Consider the following 18,097-nt stretch of genomic DNA (forward strand, 5'->3'; position numbering starts at 1 on the left):
GTCAAATATTATTTTTTGTTCTGAAGATTGTTCATCTTGGTGTTCTTCTTGTTGTATAATTTGTATATCTTTTTCAGTCATAATTTTCTTCATCTGACTCTTCTATATCCTTGTTTATTTCATTTTCAGAGAACTCGTTTTCTGATATCTCATATATGCTGTCTTCACTGCTTAATTCATAATCTACATATTCTACTTGTGTATATTTATCATTATCTATCAATATTTCGGTAATTTGTTTCTTCTTTGGGTTTTTTGGTAATTTACAATCTTTGGCTAAGTGTCCTAGCTTTCCACAATTATAGCAAGTACATTCTGTTAGTTTTTTCTTTTTCCTATATGGTTTTTTATGTTTATAATTTTTTACATAATATCTTCCTCTTGGTTTCCTATATTTATATTTTGAATATTTTGATTTAAATTTCTTTTTCTTTCCTTCTTTTTTGTAATATTTATCTGTGCAGCCAAATTGGGGTGCTATTCTACTTTTGCAACATGCCAAATTTTTTACTAATATTTTTTCCATTTTCATGTTTTCTTTATATTTTTCACATAATTCTATAAACCAGTTTTGTAGAAATTTTATCCTTGCTCCTAATGTATCTGCTAGTCCTGCTTCGTTCCAATTTTTTATTATTTTTGAGCTAAAGGGTTCTGGTAATTTTGTAAAATATAATTTTCTTATCTCTTTACTTTCATCTGGACTATATGTTCCTTTATAATAATAGTCTCTAAATGCACAAGTATATTCATCTATATAACACATATTACATATTGCTAATTTTGTCATTAAATTTCTATTTGTAATTTTTTCTTTATTTTGTTCTTCTACTTCTGTTGTCATACTACTAAATTCATTTCTTATTGCTATTTCATATTTATTTAATATATCTGTAACTGTTGTTGTAGTTGTACCGTCAAGTTTTTTATTACTCCTTAATGTGTCTAAGCTTTCACTTGATAAATTTTGTAACCATAATTTTACAGTTCCTATTAATGTTCTTTCTATATATCCTGGTGTTTCCGCTATTGCTATTTTATTATCTATTAGTTGTTTTGAGATATATCCTATCCATAATTGTATTGTTTTATTTATATCTGCTACACAATCTAGATCTAAAAAATTATATTGTTCAGTTATCTGTCTTGGTGCCCATTTCTTATTTAACCTTTTATCCCATAATGTTTTGTTTCTATCATATGCATCATAACTTACTCTATAATAGGTTGGGTTTAATTGTTTTGGATTTTTTACTCCTGATGTGCTTGGTTTATCCTCGTTCATATCTCCTGTATTTATTTCGGGATTTGTTTTTATTTTTTCTATTTTTTTCTATTAGTTCTGTGTATGTTTCACTTGTTTCTGAATAGTCTTCTTCTAGATTTGTGTCATTATCACTTTGGTCATTTATTTCATTTATGCTTATTTTTGCAGGATTCTCCTGTACTTCTTCTAACTGTAATTTGAACTTTTCTATCTCATTTGTCAATTTTAGCTCTTGTTCTTCTTCTTTACGTTTTTCTCTTTCTTTTAGTCTATTATTATATAGCTGTTTTAGCATTTCTAATTCTTTTTCTAATTCTGTTATTTTAGTATTTTTTACTTCCTCTATCTGTTGTATTTTTTCTTTAGCTTGCTGTTGTATTTCTTTAATCTCTCGTTTTCTATCTATTTCTTCATTTTCTTTTGTTATTCTAACCATTGCGGTTAAACTATCTTCTAGTTTTACAGTTTCCTTTTCTAACATTAAGTTCAGGTTATTTCCTATTTTCTTGTATCTTCTTCCTAAGTTGGAAAATATTATTGTTATTTTTAATCCTTCTGGATTCTCATATGTTTTCTGTTCTAGTGCGAATTCTTCCTTATTCATCTCTTTTTTAGATAACAAATATATCTATATTCTGTTTTAGATATTATATCGATCAATTCAGATAGTCTAACTTTGTTTATTTTTGTGATACTTAAGTATTCATATTCTACATGTAGTTTCTTTAGTTTCTTCCTTATTTTAGTTACTTTAATTTGAATATTTTCTGTAATTTTCTCATTGTTTATAGGTAGTTTTTGCGGATTTGTACTATTAATGTCAGTGTTGTTTTCCATTATTTCTTAAAGTAAAGAATTTATCTATGATAGCTCTGATACCAATTTGTGTGTGTGTGTGTGGGGGGGGGGGTCATCTTATTTTTATTAGGATCTTTAATACTGAGATGTATACCTGTTGATACATATATCAATGGTTTCTATATTTCTCTGAATTAATTCTTTTCTGTGTTGATAACTTTCAAGATTATCTTCATAGTTGGGTTGCCCCGGACCTTGCGGAAGTTTGATGCAGTGTGGGTCATTGTTGATAGGTTGACCAAGTCGGCACACTTTATTCCGATTGTGACTACTTATACTTCAGAGAGATTGGCTTAGATTTACATTGCGGAGATAGTCCAGTTACATGACGTGCCTATTTCCATCGTATCTGATAGAGGCCCTCAGTTCACTTCCCATTTCTGGAGAGCTTTTTAGAGTGAGTTGGGGATCCGTGTGGAACGCAACACAACATTTCATCCACAGACCGACGGGCAGTCGGAGCGGACAGTTCAAGTTTTGGAAGACATGCTTAGAGCATATGTGATTGACGTTGGAGGGCAGTGGGATCAGTTCTTTCCCTTGGCAAAGTTTGCTTACAACAACAGCTATCAGTCCAGCATCTAGATGGCTCCATTTGAGGCTTTATATGGTCGGCGATGTCGTTCTCCTATCGTGTGGTTTGAGCCTGGTGAGGCTAAGTTGTACGGTACAAACTTGGTGAAAGATGCCTTGGAAAAGGTAAAGTTGACTCAGTAAAGGCTTCGCACAGCTCAGTCCAGACATAAGAGTTACGCGGATCAAAAGGCGCGAGATGTATCATTCAGGGTTAGCGAGAAGGTCCTATTGAAAGTCTCGCCGAAGAAGGGTATTATGAGATTCGGGGAGAAGGGTAAGTTGAGCCCATGGTTTATTGGCCCATTTGAGGTGTTGAGGCAAGTTGGGGAGGTTTCTTACGAGCTTGCTATACCCCCCAGCTTATCGGGAGTTCGTCCACTTTTCCATGTATCGATGCTGCGAAAGTACCATGCGACATGTAATGACCCGACTGGTTGTTTTGCTTTCTAGAACCCAGTCCCCCTAAATAAGACTTCCTGCACTTGCTTTAACTAATTTACGACCTGCGGGGATGGTTGGTTTGGGATTTGGAAGAGTTTGGGTTGAAATAGGCACACTTGATTCCCTAAGATTTGCTTAAAAGACTAAGTTTGTCTTTGGTCAATATTTTTAGTAAACGGACCCGGGCTTGTGTTTTGACAATCCCGAAGGGTACTTAGGAAAATATGGGACCTGGGCGTATGCCCGGAATCGAATTCCGAGGTCTCTAGCCTGAGTAATGAATTTTTGTTAGAAATTGTTAAACCGAAATTTTAAAGATTTAAAGAAATTGAATAATTCTTGATCATATTGGTATCGGGCCCGTATGTTGGTTTCGGAGCCCGGTACATGTCCAATATAACATTTAAGTCTTGTTTGTGAAATTTCGTGAGAAACATGACTGATTTGATGTGATTCGGACGTCCGGTTGTAAAAATAGGAATTTGAATGTTGTTAAGGATTTCATGCGTTTTGGTGTTGAATCCATAGTTTTAGATTTTATTTCGGCGATTTGATCGCTCGAACAAGTTTATACAATGTTGATGGACTTGTGTGAGTGTCCGGAGTGGATCCCCAAGTGCTCGGGTGAGTTTTGGGCATAGGTTAGGGGTAAAAATCACCCCAGATTTCTAGTATTTTTGGGCAAGATTGCATGTCTCGCAAATTTGAGGAAACTATTCGCATTTGCGAACTCGCAATTGCGATGAAGCCTGGCTGGGGCCAGTGGTTGCATTTGCGACACTGTCTTTGCATTTGCGAACCCAGCAGGGTCCGCAATTTCGACCCCTCTATCGCATTTGCGATCAAGGCAGAGGAAGGCCCAGTTCAAATTTGCGAACTTTTTGTCGCAATTGCGACTTCGCATTTGCGAGCCTGATGTCGCAAATGCGACATCAGAGGCCTAGTCACAACTTTTTAAAAACGGAACTTAGGCCATTTATTTTATTTCACGTCTACACTTGGGCGATTTGGGAGCTTTCAAAGAGGGGATTTCAAACTAGCATTGTGAGGTAAGTTATTTCTACTTAATGTGAGTTTAATACTTGGGTTTTGGGTAGATTAACACACTAAAATTAGTGAAAATCATGGAATTTGAGTGAAAACCAAGGGTTTTGATAAAGGCAAGATTTAACCATGAAATTTGTTATGGAATGGAGTAAAAATTATATATTCTTGATCTTTAGGCTGTGGGTAACAACTTTTTTCAAAAAATTTCAGAATCCGGGCACGTAGGACCGGGGTAGAATTTTAGGAATCTTGTAATTTGTGTTGGGGAATCACCCTAGTGATTGGGATATGAACTTTTAAGCCTATATTGATTAGTTTCTATGCTATTTGGATAGTTTTGGAGTGTGTGGCACCAAATTGAGGGTTTGGGCTTAAGCTTGGACCGGAAAGTAGGCCGTGAAGCGAGGTAAGTCTCCTTTCTAACCTTGTAAGAGGGAATTGTCCCCATAGGTGAAATAATTGAATAATTTACCACTAAATGCGGGGGCTACGTACGCACTAAGTGACGAGAGTCCGTATGTGGTTACTATTATGTAAATTTTCCGGGTAGTTTAGGACCCGTATCATGCCATTTGTGAATGTTTATATCCTTTCATTCTAATGAGATCACTGAGGATATGCTAGAGATTTGGAAATTAACATATGTGAATGTATGTACTTGCTTGAACAGTTGTATGAATTTATTTAAATATAAATGCGCCTTTATATACCTTCTTGACGATAATTGATATTTGTGGATCGGGCCGATCGCCTCGGTAGAAATAGATGCATCTATGGTTTGCGTCATTCGACCCTCTGGCAGTGCACAGTTTCTTTTCTGTTGGACCGGGCCGTACGATCTCGACATAATGTGCGCATGATATTTATGTGAAATCTTATTCATGACTTACCTTGTTAAATGCCTTGAAATGTAAATGTCTAATTGCTATATTATCCAGGAAATGACCTACCACTTCTTGCTATAAATTGTTACTTGTTTGTACTATCAATGCTTAGCATAACACTTATTTTATTAATTGACTCTAGTAAGTATCAAGTCGACTGCTCGTCTCTACTTCTTCGAGATTAGACAGGATACTTAGTGGGTACATATTATTTATGTACTCATAGTATGCTTCTGTACTTAATTGTACAGGATCTGAGGCAGGTACATCTGGCTACCAGTCTGGTGCGCATTCTTGATCGTAGTCCGAGATTTCACGGTGATTTGCTCCCTTCCTATGCCGTTCAGCAGCATGATGGAGTCTCTCTTTACTTTTGGCTGTCTATTCTATTCCAGACAGTAAGATAGATTTATTTTTTTGTATATTCTACTAGATGCCCATATACTTGTCACACCAGGTCTTGGCACACACATTGGTAGACTGTTCTTTTGGGATTGTATAATTATTTTTGTACGTTACTAATTATCACTTGTTTTAAATTCGAATTAAGAAATTGTTGTAACTGTTTTAGTAAAGTAAAAACTAGAACTTATTAATATTTCCCTGTTGGCTTGCCTAACAATGGTGTTGGGCACCATCATGACCTATAATGGAATTGGGTCGTTACAATAATAGTAATAATAATAATAATAATAATAATAATAATAATAATAATAATAATAATAATAATAATAATATATGTTGATAGTTTTAGAAGAATGTTAAATTTATTAATTGAAAACTTTCGTCTAAAATAATATTCTTCACTATTATTATTCGTATTTTTTTCAAAACATGATTATCTTTCAATACAAAATATTTTTATATTTCATTTAAATTCAAAAACTTTATTTATAGATTAAAAAAATATATCATTTACTTCAAATTATTTTTATAACATATCCTAATAGATATTGTCTCAAAATTGTCAAGTGATTTCTTATTAATTTACCGCTTGACTTAACAACTCTCATATTTTATATTTATAGAAAGATATAGAATAGATTTAGATAATATATATTGACTTAAAATTGACAAGTGATTTTTTATTAGAGGCAATGAACATGAGAGGCAATGTCATCCTTCTTTAAATTTGTGCAATGTTATCAAATTAAATTGACCTATAATAACATGTAACTCATAACAACTGTGAAATTGTGACTTGAAAACTAAAATAATAGCATGTTATAAATAATTAAATTGTCTTGTAAATTATATGCTATCTGATATAGAATAACTTAAATCCTCCTTTCAGTTATTAGTTGTATCGCACTTTGGTTATTAAATAGTTATAAATTATTTTGACCTCCTAGTTTAAAAAATGTTTACCTTGAGAAAAGACTATTCTCAGTATAGATTAGAAAAGAACACTGACATCTCACATTCCAGCTATATATATATATATATATATATATATATATATATATATATATATATATATATATATCTTCACCGTCCGAGCTCTTGCACCAACATATATCCATTGCATCTTCTTCTATTAGTGCTCTTAGAAGATAACAAAGTCATATTAGCCATGGCTTTTATATGGGCAACTCTAATTGTTGGTCTATTTGTATATGCTTTCTATGTGCTGCTAAACATTCAGAAGAGAAAAAGGTTTCCTCTTAGGACATCTTCATTTGTTAGGTAAATATCGACACAAAGATTTACAAAAACTAGCCAACAACCGTGGTCCTATTATGTATATGCAACTGGGAATCGTACCTGCAATCGTTGCCTCGTCTGCTGATGCAGCCAAGAAAGTCCTCAAGACATATGATCCCATCTTTGCTAGTAGGCCTCATAATGAGGCATCTCAATGTATGTCTTATGGCCAGAAGAATATGATTTTTGCAAAGTATGGACCATATTGGCGTAACATGCGCAAATTGTGCACCTTTTGAGTAATCACAAGATTAATTCATTCCAATCCATGAGAAAGCAAGAAGTTGAACTTCTGATTGAATCGGTTAAAGAACAAGCTCATGATTGCGCGGTTGTTGATCTTAGTGCAAAGATTACATCCTTGAATGCTAGCTTGACTTGCTTAATGGTGTTTGGAAAGAAGTATATGGATGAGGACTTTGACAAGAGGGGATTCAAAGCTGTAGTTCAACAAGTTGTGCATTTTGGTGGGAGACCAAATCTTGGAGATTTTTTCCCCTTTCTTGGTGTTATTGATCTTCAGGGACTCAATCGCAAGCTCAAAGATATTCAAAGGTGTTTGATGAAATTCTTGAGAAGATTATTGATGAACATGTTACCAAGGATTTTGTCGACACCATGATGGAGATTATGCAATCAGGAAAAGCAGAGTTTCAGTTTGACCGTCGACATATAAAAGCTATCCTCGTGGTATATACTGCCATCCCATTTTACATTCTAATATAAGCTCAAGAAACCATAAATTTTTAGATTAAATTTGCTAGTTTCACTAAATAATTTCTCGGCTTCCTTTTCCATACAGGACATGCTTATTGCAGCAACAGACACTTCAACAACATCAGTAGAATGGATACTCACTGAGCTAATTAGGCACCCTCATGTGATGAAGAAACTCCAAAAAGAGTTGGAAGAAGTGGTAGGAATTGAAAGGATGGTAGAAGAATCAGATTTGGAGAATTTGAAGTACTTACATATGGTTGTAAAAGAGGGCCTGAGGCTGCATTCCGTAGAGCCAGTATTGCATCATGAAGCCATGGAAGATTGTGTAGTAGATGGCTTCCACATACAAAAGGGATCTAGAATCATGATTAATTGTTATGCAGTTCAGAGGGATCCAAATGTTTGGTGTGAGCCTGAGATGTTTTTCCCCGAGAGGTTTGTTGGGAGCTGTGTAGATATTCGTGGACGTAATTTTTAGCTTTTACCATTTGGCTCTGGTAAAAGAAGCTGCCCCGGAATGCAGTTGGGGATTACCATTGTTCGCCTTGTGGTTGCACAATTGGTGCATTGCTTTGATTGGGAGCTTCCAAATGGTATGCAGCCTCTTGATTTAGACATCGATGAGCAGTTTGGGATGATAGCATGCAAAGAAAAGCCATTGATGGCTATTCCTACTTATAGACTAAAGAAATGAGGCAAACACGTTGCAGATTGGAAGAGAACTAGTTTTCTAAACTTTTTATTTTACTTAGCTGCTGTTAATATTACACAAGCGATATTTAAAGTTTCTATTCCATGGTTCTGTGATTGTTGTGCTTTTCCCCTGCTATTCTATAAATAACATATTGACAGTATATCGATGCCTAATTAGATTGGAATATGCCAATAGTCTCATTATGTACACAATTGACCTTTTCTTTTCTTGTTTCTCTTTTTACTATGTGTTTGTGGCATCCAATCCTACTCTCGCCATGAAAGTAGTACGGTCACATTATAATAAACACAACAAAGACTGGGGTTAAATCTAACAAGAAGTATGGTGTGCACTAAGGTGTCCAAATGCATGCAAACTTGGTATTTCCTTTTGTATTCGCCAAACAAAAGAGTTCATTGCAATTAATTCTAAAATAATAGCTAAAACTACTAAATTACTTACTAAGGAATTGAAGCGAATACGTAGCATCCAACTAAAATATAATTTGTTTTCTATGAAGAGAAAGACCATCGTTGCAACCTCAATATAGCATAATTAGTTCTAGGATGTACGTAGCTTGCCTAAATACTTTGGATGGGTTAATTTCACTGATAGTCATTCAACTATGTTTCAATTTCACTAAAGTCACTCAATTATTTTTTGCCACTTAAAAGTAAATAAACTTTAACATAGTCACTTAAAAGTCATTTTGGCTTAAAACCTTACCATTAATTTGCATGGCATAAAATTTAATGAGAAAAATAAAAAAAATAAATGCCACATAAGCTTAAATGGACCATACCTACTTTAGATCCATTTCTCCCTTAATCTGATTTTGTCAAGACCCCAGTTTGCCCTCCGTGAACTATCGTAACGGCGCCTAGTCTCTACGATTAGGTAAGCCTAACAATTGTGGAAAAACGGGAAAACAACAGATAGAACAAATATAAACTACGAAATAAACATAATGAAGGTTTGAAGATGCCGCTCGGCATTTAAAATATAACTCTCAAACTGAACAATTTTCCAAAACCGGAATCTCATGAAGTCACAAGATATGAATGCTACATTGTGTTGTAACTCCAGAATGTCTAAATAGAGATTAATACAGAAGGGCTAAAACTATAAGAGAGAATGGAAAGGGACTCCTCGGTTTGCGGACGCGACAGATGTACCTCGAAGTCTCTGGAGAATCACTTCGCCTCAAGGGGTAGTAGGGTTGAGTCGAAGTACCTGGATCTGCACATAAAACACATGCGCAGAAAGGGCATGAGTACACCAAAGCGGTACTCAGTAAGTGCCAAGCCTAACCTCGGTCGAGTAGTAACGAGGAAGGTCAGGGCCCTACTGATCATAGCTGAAAAACGAGGTAAGATAGTATAGAATACTACGATATGATTAAAAGCTAACAGTATGAAGTAACACCGGATAATAAGAATAACAACTATAACAGAGATAAAATAATCACAGAAGGAATGCAACTAAACAAAGAGATAACAACCAAAGATCTCTCAGTATCCCGAGGATCTCTTAGTATTCTCAATATATGTGATGGGGATCTCTTGGTATATCGAGGATCTCTTAGTATCCTCATTATACATGCTGGGGATCTTTCAGTATCCCGAGGATCTCTTAGTATCCTCACTATACGTGCTGGGGATCTCTCGGTATTCCGAGAATCTCTTAGTATCCTCACTATACATGTTGGGGATCTCTCGGTATCCCGAGGAACTCTTAGCATCCTCAATATACATGCTGGGATCTCTCGGTATCCTACACTACAGTGCAAATAAGTGTATATGTGCAGGGGATCTCCCGGAATACAAATCCGTAGTCCCAAAGTAAACAGGAAAAGGGATCTCCCGGGATACCGTCCTGTAGTCCCAAAGTAAACACACAACAGCAACACGAAGAATACTCAATTTAATTCAATTCGTACCAAGGCAAAACAAATATTTCTAACATAACATGCTACACATAATCCAAATAAGGCAGTTTGAGCAAGTAAAGCAATTAAGTCAATTAGACATGCTCCCCTAAGCTAACAGCAGGCTTCAATTGCAAGTAGTATAAATGGAAAAAGAAACACAATTATAGTTACTTAATAAAAATAGAATTTTCAATAATTAGCATAAGTACACACTCATCACCTTATATACAAGGCATTTCAAATATCAACAATACCAAATCCTAAGGGGAGTTCGCCCATGCAAGGTTAGGCAAGCCACTTACCTCGAACCAGCTCAAAATCAACCTGAAACCACGTTCTTGCCACAAGTAATCGACTCAAAATGGTACAAATCTATTCAATTAAATTGCATAATATAAATATAACTTCAAGTAACAAATTCCACAAATAAATTCTAAGATAATACGCGAAATTACGTAAAATGACCAAAATGACCCCGGGGACCACATCTTGGAATATAGTAAATTTACGGATTATGAACCCTCATTCAAATTTGTTCCAACCATCGGAACGTTCAAAAAAACATCAAAACACCAATTTAACATCGGATTCAAGCCTAAGAACTCCAAAAACTCTCAAATTATGCTTTCGATCAAAAAGTCTATCAAACCTCGTCCGAATGACCTGAAATTTTGCAAGCATGTCACATTCTACACTACAGAGCTACTTCAACTTTCGGAACCTCATTCCGACCCCGATATCAAAATCTCACTATTGAACCGAAAACTTCAAAAATTCAACTTTCGACATTTCAAGCCTAAATAAGTTACAGACCTCCAAAACACAATTAGAGCACGCCCCTAAGCTCAAAATCACCCAACGGAACTAACAGAACCGAAGGAATTCCATTCCGAGGCCATCTTGACACTACTCCGACTATGGTCCAAATTCTAAAGCTTAAGCTCTCTTTTAGGGTCTAAGTGTCCCAAAACACTCCGAAACTCAAAATCAAACATCCCGGCAAATCAAAATAGCACAAACAAATACGAGAAAAGCAGTTAATAGGGGATCAGAGTATTAGTTCTTAAAACAACCGGTCAGGTCGTTACAAATTTGAAACACACACCCCTAATAAAATTAGGTCTTGTGATTTTTTTGTGAGGTTTTTATCGTACAAATACAATATTTCTTTTAGCTAAACAATTACAATAGGTTGTCTCTAATTGCATGTTCATCGTGAAAATAGACTCTTATTATCCTTATTATTATTCTTGTATACTTATGATACATTAACATGTTATGTAAGATGAATACAATAGTATTTTAATTTCATTCGAAAATTATAAATATGTTATGTGAGTTGGATACAGTTGTATTTTAACTTCAGTAGAGTTATAAAACAACTTGGATGGGGCATACAAACAAGATAAGAATTTTTTTAGTATAGATAATTATAAATAGGAATTATGTAACAGAAAAGGCAAGAATTTTGTAGTATAGGATAATCATTTTAAACTAATATGAAATTTAATATTTTTTTTATTGAAACCCATCTGGGTTATGGGTCAAATCACATTAAGGTAGAAATGGATCTAAAGTGGGTATTGTCCATTTATGCTTATATGGCATTTATTTTTGGATTTTTCTCATTAAATTTTATGTCATGTCATATTTATGGGTAAGGGTTTGAGCCAAAATGACTTTTAAGTGACAATGTGAAAGCTTAGTTACTTTTAAGTGACAAAAAATAGTTGAGTGACTCTAGTGAAATTGAAACATAGTTGAGTGACCATCAGTGAAATTAACCTTACTTTGGATTAGTGATTGTGATCCAATTGTTAGCTATCCACTCGAATTTTTCAATTCAAGTTTATCCCTAAAAATGTCATGACCAAAAATCAATAGTCGTGATGGCGCCTATCGTGGAACTAGGTCAGCCTCAAATCAACAACCCAACACCAACAATAATAAGTTCAAACACATTAAACGAAGCATTTAACATTTAAAGGAAACTGTTGGAAACATAAGAAAACCCAATATACGATGCAATCTACCCAAAACCGGGGTGTCACTGAGTACATGAGGGTCTAGATCAGAATAAATCCAACTACACTATCTATAGTAATAAACTGAAAATACGACAAAAGATAGAGAAAGAGAGTCAAGGCCTACGAACACAATGCAACTACCTTGATAGTCTCCAAACTTTGGGATCCTCAATCATCAACCATCGCCGTGAATGGAGTCGCCTGGATCTGCACATGAGGTGCAGGGAGTAACGTGAGTACACCAACTTTGTAAGTAACAAGTCCAAACTTTGGAATGAAAGGTAGTCACGAACTCAACCGCAACAGATATAACAAAAATAAGTGTGCAGAAATGTAGGCATGCTTCCAAGTTAAATAGACAGCTCAAGGTAATAAAATAAATACAAATATGACCATTGTAAGGTATACAACTCAGCTATATCTACATGCCAATGCACATACTATATGAAATGCACCGTGTGCTCCCACTCTCAAGTGCTCAACCACTCGGTACTATATATGGCCATCCGACATGGGGAAATCCATCCCGGAATATATACAACACTAATTGTAAGTCACCCAGTACCGAGGAAAAAGGGCAATCCAACCCTATGAAGAAATCCATCTCCAACTATCAAGTACTTCGGACAAACTTATGTCCAGGAAAAATCCATCCCACAATAATATCATCCGCACTCACTGGGGGTGTGTTACAGACTCCGGAGGGGCTACTACAGCTTAAGAGCTATCATAATCATAAATATAACCGCTGCGACATGCAACCGGATCCCATAACTATCACTCATAATCAGGCTCCCGGCCTCACTTAGTCATCAATCTCTCTAGTCTCACCCTGGGCTTACAATGTCATGAAAAAAACTTGGAACAATGATATGATGAATCAATAAATAACTGAGACTGAGATATGATATAAAAATGCATGAACATGACTGAGTACGGAATATAAATGAAAATAGTGAATGACAGCAAGAAACGACCACTAAGGTTCCTAACAATACCGGCATAAAGCCTAAACATGATATCTAGCATGATTTACAACTCAATTACATTATCACATGATGAAAACATGGATATCAACATGATAGAGTCACTACACGGTGCCATGGAATCACCCAGGTCATAATTCTCATGATGCATGTGTCACACCTTTCACTCGCGCCCCCGCAAAGGCGGCGCAGAGGGAATTTTTCCAATTAAAGGACAATCGAAATGGAATTTATTATGTAATTCAAAGTCGGCACTTGGGAGATTTATGGTGTCCCAAGTCACTGGTTGAATCCCGAATCGAGGAAAAGATTGACTCTGTATTACAGTCCGCAAACCAGAAATCCGGATAAGGGATTCTGTTAACCCGGGAGAAGGTGTTAGGCATTCCCGAGTTCCGTGGTTCTAGCACGGTCGCTCAACTGTAATATTCGGTTTATTCATATGATTTTAATACCTGTTGAACCTATGTGCAAATTTTAATTTTTTACCGCTTTTATTATTATTACTTTTATGAGAATTGAAACGTCGTGAAAACATATCTCGAACCATGTCACATCAATACCCCCGTGGTTATTGACACATTCCGACTCCGTTGAGATTTGGATTTGGGTCACATAAATGCGCACCCGAGTTTAAGAGAGTACTTTATTAAAAGCGTGCCTAAAGTGACTGGCGCGTTATTATTTTGAGGAGAGCCGTGAAATTCATTAGACGGCCCGTCCCGAAATCTAAAGTATTTTAGCGCAATATTTACGAAGGGCCCCGCAACTTCTGTGTTTTATTTGGCGAGGCTCATCTCATTTGTTTTAAAAGGATATCCTAAAGCAAGATATAATTCTCTACTTAACTTGGCTCTAAAAAATAAAACCTAACTAATTGTTATCTTTTAAGAAGTACTACATCTAGACCTACAAACTCCGAACAGTCTGCGTGAGGGAATTATAGTCCAGGCCCCAAACGGATAGGCATGTCAGACCCAGGCTCGGGCCATTTATTTCGGCCCTGAAGCTTACACGTTATGCAAAAAGGCTGTCGAGCCCCAGCCATCGAATTAATCACTGCTCCAGCTTAATTGTGTACAAGTGTTTACTGAAAGTTTTTCAAACTATCAAGTTTAATTAACTAACTCAACTTAACGAACAATTATTTTGATTTTTACCCCAGCCCTTATGCTAACCAAAATTACCAACTCGAGTTCATGTGTTTACCCGATTTAGGGTCGTTGTTCATGCTAGGAATTAACACGTGCAATCAAGGAAAAGCTTAACTTGTTGAGATGATTAGCTTCAGTACCATATTATTCGCGCAATGAATCATGTCTAATTTTATACCCGTTTGTGATCGCAGCACCCTAAATATGGAAGCTATAGTAATTGGCTATTAACAGTTAACTAAATTAACTATAGCAAATCCAAGCAGCTCATACAGTCCAGTACAGATTCAAGGTCATATCATCAATGCTCCACAGTCTCTCTAGTTTAATTACAAGACGAGTTTTAGAAATTCTAATCGACATTAATGCATATTTGAAATCTACAACTACAAGCTATACGAGTAATGAAATACAGAAGCAAATTCATATGATAGCAGTGCCTCGTCGTTTGATTTCATAATCGTTTAGATACATCGAATGAAACTTCAAGGCATTAGAGATAACAAGGTACCTGGAAAGATAATCGAGTAGAATGAGGAGTTAGCAACAGAAGAGCAAACAACAGCAACCAGGGATTCCAACAACAACCATCACAGTTCAAGACCAACTTTTACCCAGAATCAACTCGACCACAGCCCAGAACAAGTTGCAAAAGGGAAACAATAGCCATAGCAAATACCAAAATGAACAGACTCAATAGAGTTTGAATCAAACCAAAACTTAATTAGTAGACTACTGAACCACTTCAGCACTGAGACAATATATTTTGGTTTTCTGTTCTTAAACTTCCCCGAGCTAAAAGAAAACTGAATGCCCTCCAGATTTTCAGAATGTTCTCTTCCTAAAGTCTGCCCAAAAGGTCAGCCAGACCAGCCTCAAAAGGATCAAAGAACTGATTTTTTTAGCTACCAGAAACCCAGCCTTAACTCTTTCCCAAATCCCTCAAAAAAAAAGCGTCCCCAGCAATGACTAAACCTTGCTCTATTCATCTGCCAAAAAACAGACCCTTCCCCTTCTCAAAAGCAATTAAACTAATACCACCACCATCCTTTTGCCCATGATATTCTATTACAACCCATGATCATGTGTCTTGAACCAAAGGCATGGGTAGCTTATAATATTCCATTAATCCCCATGCTATTATGTTTTGTTCCCCACTAATACTAAACAATTCATTAGTTTAATGGTACTTTAATATTTTACTGACAGCCCACTTAAACTAGCCAATTTTTGAACTTTTCAATCCCCAAAATACCCTCCTAAAGCCCCTGGAATCACTATCCTACCCAATCCCTTTCACTCTGCATTGAAACCTTCAACTATAACCTATTCAAACCTACCCGTTAACTAAACTGAATCCAACTAACTACCACAACTATAACCAATTCAAATCAGTTAATAATCCAATCAGCAATTCAAACTAGAACTCATGTCAGATCAAATAGCATAAAGACTAATGCATGTGAACAAAATCCTATTGAACTACCAAGGTCAAATTTCAAACCATGATTGGCACAGATACAGGGGGATGACTAACTAAGTTCCCAATTCTAAATCAAACAAGATGCATGAAATACTGTCACACACTGGATGGGCACAACTGCATTTATAATGTAAATTGACGCATAACAAAACAAACAAGGAATCAGACATCACAGAAATGAAGCAATTCGAACCAATATTCATGGTTCTAAATTAGCCTTAAACACAAAAATGTAAGGACCCTGAGGATATACTGAATGGAACCCTACGGCTGAAAACAAAACAAACGACACCAAACAACTTGACGAGGACTACTAAAATACAGACATGAATGGATTAATCGACGAAACTATTTAAAACACATGTTAATCAACAGAAGGAAACTGGACCAAGAAAAGGTTCGAAAGAGGAGGGGAATTAATTGATAAACGTAGCAAGGAAAACTAATTAGACAACAACAAACAATAATCAGAGAAGAAAAAAGGAAAAGAGGAGAAATACCTCAAAAATCAGAAACCCAAATGAACTCCGTTCTCACTGACACTTCGTTTTGAAATTTTTGAAGCCAAAACAGACCTTAATCGAGTGTTCTCGACTGAGAACACTCGACTAAAGTCAGTTAAGACCTCAAATCTTAAACCTCGTACACAGCCTGAAGTTGGTTCCTATAGGGTTTACCTTCGATTTGAAATTCGAAAGGCTTTGACAAGATTTGGACAGAACCTGGGTGAGATTTGGGATGGGGTTAGCTAGGTGGTTCAGTGGTGTGACTTCGGGGTTAATTAGATGAACTAGGGTTCTGGTCCGATTTTTTATCTGATATTCGAAACAAATGGCTGGGATTCGAGGGTGGCGGTTAGAGGGGTTAGGTTGGGGAGGTCGAGGGGAAGCTGAGGTATAAATTTGGGGCTGTTTGGATGAACTAGGGTTAGGGGCCAGTTCTTCGATCTAAAATTCGAAGAACTCGGGGATGCTTCGAGGGCGATGGGGTGGGGATTCAGAAAGAGGATGCTGAGGGGGTTCCATGGTGTAATTTTGGGGCTGTTTGGACCACCGGAACCGCCGTGAGGCGATTTACGGTGGGCGGAGGACGGTGGTTGAAGGCAGCGGACATGTTTGGTCTCTGAAGCTTAGAGACGAAGGTGAAAGGGGGGGTTTGGTTTAGGGGGGTGTGGGGGTAAGGAATCAAGGTTATATACGGGGTGGGGGGTGTTTTAATCCTGGCCATTGGATCAAGCCCGACCAACGGCCTGGATCAATTCATTTAACAGACACGACGTCGTTTTGGAGTAATACTGGGACAGGGTCGATCCGGGTGCAAGTGGGTCAGGCCAGGGAATGGGTAAGGGCGGAGTGATCTGAACCGTTGATCTAGTGCGATCAACGGCCCAGACTGAGACTGGCAAAAACGACGTCGTTTGGACGGTCGCGTTGCCAGCCTAATTGGACCGGGTAAACAAGTTATTTGGACTGGGTTGCAAAGGGGTTATTTTGGTTTGGGCCTGGTCTACTTAATTCAAAACTGGCCTAGTCTGATTTTCTCTTTATTTCTTCCTTTTCTTCTCTTTCCTTTTTAATTCCTAATTACCAACTAAAAATCCTAATTATAAAATTGACAATCACATGAAATTAAACATCAAATAAAGATAAAATCACACAATTCGTACATTAAATGCAAAGTACATATTTTTTGGTGATTTTTCCATTTTTGTAAAACAAACCAGTTTAATTAATTCCTAATCGTAAAATTAAATCCTAAATACGCACACAACACATATTTTTGTATTTTTCTTAATTAAAGTAGAATAAACATGCACAGACAAAAAATACAAATAAATCACACACAACACAAAACTAGTTTATTTTGAATTTTTGTGGGAGTAGCTCTTGTAGGGCAAAAAATCACGTGCTCACAGCTGCCCCTCTTTGTCCGGAAACATGAAGAGTTTCCGTGCAAAGATAAAGTGAGCGGATACGAGTGATTTTTGCCCGCTCGGCTACTCCGTGTGAAGCATTTTTGAAAGATTTGACCGAACCTCTGCTTCAAATGTTTCCTACATATCCCTGGCTAAAAAGGGAATCATGTCAATGTAGTTCGGGAAGTTTTGGTAGCTGGGACTACCCTGGAGCTGTGGATTTACTGTTACTGTTGTTGCTGCTGCTGCCGCTACTGACAGACCTCCTTGTTACACCTTGATAAAAATAAAGAAGTTATACTAAGCTATGGTCTATGAATTACAAAGATTTATTCTCAAACTTGGTCATGTGACTGTTGTTGCCTTGTTGCTTTGTTGTCTTGCTGTCTTGTGTTTCCTCTGATGTTTCTT

The 18,097-nt window shown here is 36.5% G+C and overlaps 1 protein-coding gene across 1 annotated transcript; it reads left to right on the plus strand.

Moving 5' to 3' along the window:
• The first annotated feature begins 6,612 nt into the window (after positions 1–6,612).
• LOC104214156 (cytochrome P450 71AU50-like) lies at positions 6,613–8,264 on the plus strand. Its single transcript, XM_070174092.1, has 2 exons — positions 6,613–7,467; positions 7,580–8,264. The coding sequence occupies exons 1-2, from the start codon at positions 7,396–7,398 to the stop codon at positions 7,973–7,975; spliced, it is 468 nt and encodes a 155-aa protein (XP_070030193.1). The 5' UTR covers positions 6,613–7,395; the 3' UTR covers positions 7,976–8,264.
• Positions 8,265–18,097: the final 9,833 nt, after the last annotated feature.

This window comes from Nicotiana sylvestris, chromosome 5 (genome assembly GCF_000393655.2).
Source record: "Nicotiana sylvestris chromosome 5, ASM39365v2, whole genome shotgun sequence".
NCBI lineage: Eukaryota > Viridiplantae > Streptophyta > Magnoliopsida > Solanales > Solanaceae > Nicotiana > Nicotiana sylvestris.

What these genes read in the sequence shown, in the direction of transcription:
- LOC104214156 (XM_070174092.1), top strand. Translation starts at nt 7,396, where the DNA reads ATGATGGAGATTATGCAATCAGGAAAAGCAGAGTTTCAGTTTGACCGT. An exon ending in ATATAAAAGCTATCCTCGTG is followed by an intron (nt 7,468 to 7,579) that starts GTATATACTGCC and finishes TTTTCCATACAG; the next exon opens with GACATGCTTATTGCAGCAAC.